Here is a 6,170-nt window from a genome sequence, read left to right on the forward strand (position 1 = left end):
AAGTAAAAACCGTTTCAAATCCAGGTATTAAATACATGACTTTAATATTGAACCAATTGTTATACGAAGTAGGTTGGATGTTACTAGTATTATGCTAATAATTAAATCTAAACCTTAAATACTAGCATTTGCAAAACTATAACATAGACTTCAATTAAATCGAGTGATTGAAACTAATTTCCCAAATACTCCGTACTTCATACTCCGTACAATATTAGGGTCTTAGACATCTACCTAGCTAACTAACCTCTCAAATTGACCCTACACTCTTAACCACTTAAGATCGAAATGAACTGTACATTTTAATACATTCTTCAGCAATTAAAGTTAGAAACTGTAAACTAATATTGAAAACTCTAATTTTTCATATACAAGCTGAAAATGATTACTTTTTTAAAATAAGAAAACAAAATTGTAGTTTAGATTTTAGACATGTAGCACCTTGTATTTCGTCTATGTAACATATTCCTAGAGAAGTTGCATAAATAATACAAGTAATTAATGAAGTACATCTGTACATATTCCCAGTAAAAATATTGTCTTTACTAATGGTGATTTTTGAGAAATTACCCTTGAAAACTGAAAACAGAAAAGGCCAAATTAAAGAGCAACAGTATGCAGACAACTCAGGTTCAACAAAGTAAGGGAAGTTTGGAATTATTGTAGGTTAAAATTGCAAAGTGAGACATCTCTTTTGGGACAGTAGTATCCCAGAACACACACAACTTGTCAAGCATTTAAGAGGCAACCAAATTCAAGGAAAAGCCAACTTATTTAAGACTTAAAATTAAAGATAAAGTTTTCGTACAACAAAGTAATATTTTTTTTTATTAAGGATTAATTAGGATTAGGAAAGAAATTAAACAAACGAACAAATTGCAACTGAAGTTAATTACTCCCAAGAGAAGGAAAGTGTTTGATGACCTCCACTAGCAGAAGATGCACCAGTATCATTCTGGAAAACATCCTGGCAGAGGCTGTTACTGCTCCGTAAGTCCGAGAACAGTCCAGAACCTGTAGGATGTCCTTCCATACCATGGCCTTGGGAGGAGCCTGGGTACTGAGGAGTAAGGCTGTTGTAGTGCAGGCTTGAAAGCATTGGCCGAGTAGGGTTTATTGGGCTCGGATGATGGAAAGTACGGCCCAAACCCATCTCGGGAGTCTCAGCATTTGATGACAGAAGAGAGAGAGCACGATCCGAGTCAATCACTTGGTTCAGGCTATTGCAGAAAAGTGTTTTCTGGTTGTTAGTGTTGTTGCTGCTGCTGCTTCCGCCACCATTATTGGGATCGTGATGAAGTGTTTGACCAGCTGAAGAACCTCCAGCAAGTGGGGATTCAGGAACTTGTAAGAATGGGAACTGTCTGCCTCTGTAGGCCTGAGAGTATGAACTAGGTGCCGCGCTGTTGTAGAGTGTTGGGTTGCTCTCAGATTTAACAGCTCCAGACCAAGCAGTTGTCACCACTGATGTAGCTGGAATTATTGGTTGGTTGCTGAATGCCAAAAATCTACTACCTAAAAAAAACAGCCAGTTTCAGTATTATCAAAAGGTTCAACAAATCAACCACTTTTCTTCCAAATTCAAATGCTTTCCAGCTTACAAAGGTTTCAGTTCAACAACCAAGGGAAGTTGAGGGTCAGGTTAAGACAATTCTTGTGCTTGCTTCTCTAGCTATAAATGGGAGCACAAAATCTATCTCATAACTAAAAGAAAATGCAATACATTCTCAAAGATTTAAAGGAAAATCATATGTTTTGAAGGATAATCCAAACCTTGGCTAGCAGAAAAGAAATTCCCATGATTCACAGGCAGGGGTTCAGGCTGAGGCTTCCTTCTACGACGATTATGTCCTTCAAGACGTTTCCTACAACTCCGCTTACCCTCATCGAATTCCCCTAGTGAGTGGAACCTACAAATACAAATCAAAGATGTTTTAATACTACCCAGATCCTGCAAAAATAACAGCTCCTCATATTTTTCTGGGCTTGGTCAATGAAGGAAAGGCCAAAGCATTCACAATTATGACTAAATTAGGTGTGCAAATAAAGTATGCACTATTAGGGGTAAAAAATACACCCAAAATACCTTAACTAGCTTAAACTGTCTTTGCGTCATAATTGAGCAGAATTTAAGACAAACTCTTCCATCTATATATAGTCATTTATGGTATCAGTCCACAGTTCAACTAAGTACTTACAGCAAAGTTAACACTATAATGCTGCTATTCCATAAGAAGCAACACTATAAAAATCCAAACCATTAATACTAATCGATATTAGTACAAATATTATTGGCCAACAAGGGTAGTATCAGTAGTCACTTACAAGCACTAACCAAATCTGAAGCTACAGAGAAAAACTCTAAAAAATTAAACCAATTTGACCCGGTATATGGTTTGAAGTGATAGACTTTGGGTATACTTAAGCATAACCCATTATAGACCCAAAATCAAACCTGAAAACTCTTTTACCCGAATTGCCAGTTCTTACCTTAATGAACATGAAAGCAACTTAAGCACAGACTCCATCAGAATTCAAAAAAGTACATCTTCTAAAGAAACTCCATAAGTTAATTGATTAATTACCTGCTGCATTGCTGACAAAAGCGTTGTTCATTGCCCCCAATTGTAACTCTTGGGGTCTTGGAGTGCATCTCACAAACTTTATGGCGTCGGTGGTAGTCCCTGCATTTACTAAGGTCGGCCTTGCATCCGTCCACTAAGCACGAAACCACTTGGCTACTGGTACCCGGTGTTCGGGGCCGTTTTGATGATCCAGCTGTTGGTGAAAATGGGTCCATGATAGAATTTGACTGACCCTTGAAGTTGTTCACTAATCCTTTTCCAATGTCACCTAACCTACCAAGTTTCAAATCCACAAGCCTCTCACCTATTGCCTTCTCTGTATCAATGCTAGGGGACCCAAATATGGCTGAAATAGTAGCAATTCCTCCCTTCTTCAACTCAGCCAAGTCACAGTAATTTTTTGTAAGTTTATAGCCCATATAATAACCTTCTCCCTCCCAAATTTTGTCCACCCTACTCTTTTCTTCCTGTAATTAAAATGCAACACAAGTAAATTAATGTGATATGATGAAAATTAACTCTATACTTAGCAGAAAATCTATGACATTTCTGTCTCAATAAAGCCAATACAACAACAGTTCACAGACATATATATTAATAGTCTTTACTAATCCAATATTTTTAGACTAGATTTGGTGAACACCTAATCTTTGTAATGATTAGGATACATAGGCTCCACTGAGGAAGTACTAACATAAAAACAACAAAGATATGTAAAAGTCAGTCATTTTCAAAATTGAATTAATTAATCTTAAGAAACCAATTAAGATTAAGACAAAGTGAGGGAGAGACAGAGAGAGGCCCAAAAAGCCCTCCTCCAGTCATAAGTGAAGTGCAAATAATATTATAAACGCGGTCGTTTAGTTGAACATAGAAGTAAATCTATAAATACATAAAATCAAGTTACTTAATTCTACCAGTACACATAATTTCTTCACCCAAGATAAGTATTAAAACCACATGAAAATTGTATAAACTACAACTAATTAACCAGAAAGTAATTTTACGGAGTATGCTGGATACTAGACAGCTAAGAATGGGTATGACTTCAATAGGCAATACTGGAGAGTGACCTCTATTGTTGCTATTAACTTGATTCCAAATTCCACAGTCATATTTCTGAATCCCCAAAAACCCAGTTACACAAAACTACAAAAAGGTATTTTTGGAGAGAAAATGGAATCAAAATAGGCAAATTTCAGGAGAGACATAAAAAAGAAGAATAACAGCAGGCATCAGAGTAGTAAGCTTTCTAAATTAAGGATATAAAAGAGAAGAAGATTGAAGAAAAAGCTGTAATATTTACAAAAATAGATACCTGGGAAATAAAAAAAAAACTTCTCAGAAACCAAGCAGATTGTATAACAAACTTCTAGACTACTGTCAACATTGGGGCAGAAATAATCCAAGAAAGTTGGAAGGATAGAGAAGGCCCAAACAATTAGTTAGGAAATAAAAAGAGGAAAGCAGGGGATGTAATGTAAAACTAGTATAACATCAAGTAATGCCTATTTTATTTTATAATTTTATTTTAAAAACCAAAAAAAAAAAAAAAAAAAAAAAAAACTCACAAAAAAGAGTTGCAGAACAAGGACACTGATCTGGGCTTCCCAACCATTCATTCTCTGACAGTGATTCCATTACAAACCAATAATATGACTACAGTGTGGATCAGGAAGAGAGAGACAGAGATAGAGAAGAAAGCAAAGCAAGAGCTGTGCTTAATAGTATAGCCTTACTTTTTTAGCAGGACAAGAGAAAAGAAAAGCTAAGCCTATATTTAACGTAGAAGCAGATAAATTATTGAGACTACTACACTTACTAATTAGAGAGAGAGAAAAGAGTTAAAAGTATGCAAGTAAGAGAGAGAAAATAGTTGAAGTTAAGGAAGGCAAAAAAGAAAATAGTTAGGCTTTACTTTGTTCAGAGTATATAAGTGGAAAGTTGAAATTTAAATAAAAGGAAAATATAAGTAGAAAGTAATGTGTAAAATAATGTTCACAAATGTGGGAGTTAGGACTTCCTTTCTAAGGGTTTGTAGCCTTGCAGTAAGTAGAAAAATGTAAGTTAGTAAAATAATGAATAAATGGAATTTTAAAAAGGAAAAAATTTATAAAAAAAAATATATATAAAAATGAGTGGAGGGGAGAGGGACAGGGTGTTGTTGCTTTCAACTTTTTTGGGTGAAAAAAAATTGAAAAGTACAAAGAAAGGGGGAAGAAAGAAAAGGGAGGGTATGGGTATTGAGTACTTTCTTGTGTTTAGTGTGTCTCACATTGGATGATGTCTCACTCTTTGGGTTTTTTCTTTTTTTCATATTTTCCCACATCTTTTTTTAGTTTTATTTAATAATAATAACAATACTTCTACAATGGAAATTGGAAGCTTTGCAAGAATACAAAACCCCCTTTAGAATCAGAGCTCATCTCCTATGGGGTATGCATGGGTGAATAATTAATCTATGTGTTCGTACAAGAGAAAACCAGTGACTTGGCTTCCTAAGATTTTCTAATGGTTGGTCACTAAAAATCTTCACTTCCCTTTCAATTCAAAATACTTGTCTTTATCTTTAGCCTATCCATTTAATTTTAGCTTTTAACTCCATTTATTAGAGCTTTAAAGGTTATGATGAATACGGCAAATGATTATCATCAAAGTGAATGGTCAGCTAATACTTACAATTTTCACAAGTATCCGATATCCATCACCAAAATAAATGGCCAACTAATACTTGCAATTTTCACGAATATCCATATCCATCTAATATTGGTTTTAGTAATAGATACTTAAGATGATACACTGCCTATACCATACTATCATGCACCCAAACATATGTGTTTTATTATTTATGATACATAAGTGCAAGACTTGAATTGAAACACACATTAAACTCATGGCTTTAGACGCACATGTATAAGAACATCTACACATATTTAAGGACATACAATGTATACAATCAAGAGAGCATAACGCACCAATATATTTCATGGCCTCATGAACACATGTATGGAAACATATGCACATATTTAAGAACTATTATACAATGTCACATTTAAGAGATTTAGTAATGAATTTGAATGCCATCATGTTATCAAGTGGAAGAGAGTGGTAGGCTCCCACATTTTCATCTTTCATTCACACAGTTACGGACAACACTGTATTGTGCACAACAAAGGATCCTTTCCTTTCTCTTCATGAATCATTAATGACTTTAAATAGGGGAGATAAAACTGGATTTTAAAGGTATCTTCATTTCTCAATCAAACGTGTGAAATTCCAAAGTCTCTTATGATTACTACAAATTTTTCTTTTCACCATCAATCCATCATCCACGCGAGTAATATGATATCATAAAGCTTACATATTATTAACAGAATGTAGCTCAACGCAAGAAAAAGACAGGCAACTAACCATTGACATTAAAAATAAAATGAAAATAAGGGACCACTTGTATTAAACATTCCAAAGAATGATCTCATAGAACTAGTTTAGTGAAGGAAACAAACTTCATTGTGCTGCATGATTATGGAGGATTTGGGATACATTGTACGTACGCGTTAAAGTAAAACAAAATGCAATAACTCA

General features: G+C 34.7%; 1 protein-coding gene across 1 annotated transcript; it reads right to left on the reverse strand.

The window, feature by feature from the left end:
* Positions 1-752: 752 nt before the first annotated feature.
* LOC145602058 (squamosa promoter-binding-like protein 13A) lies at positions 753-4,760 on the reverse strand. Its single transcript, XM_081658189.1, has 4 exons — positions 4,157-4,760; positions 2,586-3,052; positions 1,774-1,910; positions 753-1,515 (listed from the first exon to the last, which is right to left on the reverse strand). Exons 1-4 carry the CDS (start codon positions 4,205-4,207, stop codon positions 893-895), a joined length of 1,278 nt encoding a protein of 425 aa, XP_081514315.1. The 5' UTR covers positions 4,208-4,760; the 3' UTR covers positions 753-892.
* Positions 4,761-6,170: the final 1,410 nt, after the last annotated feature.

This window comes from Chenopodium album, chromosome 21 (genome assembly GCF_948465745.1).
Source record: "Chenopodium album chromosome 21, dcCheAlbu1.1, whole genome shotgun sequence".
NCBI lineage: Eukaryota > Viridiplantae > Streptophyta > Magnoliopsida > Caryophyllales > Amaranthaceae > Chenopodium > Chenopodium album.

What these genes read in the sequence shown, in the direction of transcription:
- LOC145602058 (XM_081658189.1), bottom strand. Translation starts at nt 4,207, where the DNA reads ATGAATGGTTGGGAAGCCCAGATCAGTGTCCTTGTTCTGCAACTCTTT. An exon ending in TTGTTCTGCAACTCTTTTTT is followed by an intron (nt 3,053 to 4,156) that starts GTGAGTTTTTTT and finishes TTTTAATTACAG; the next exon opens with GAAGAAAAGAGTAGGGTGGA. An exon ending in TTTTGTCAGCAATGCAGCAG is followed by an intron (nt 1,911 to 2,585) that starts GTAATTAATCAA and finishes TTGTATTTGTAG; the next exon opens with GTTCCACTCACTAGGGGAAT.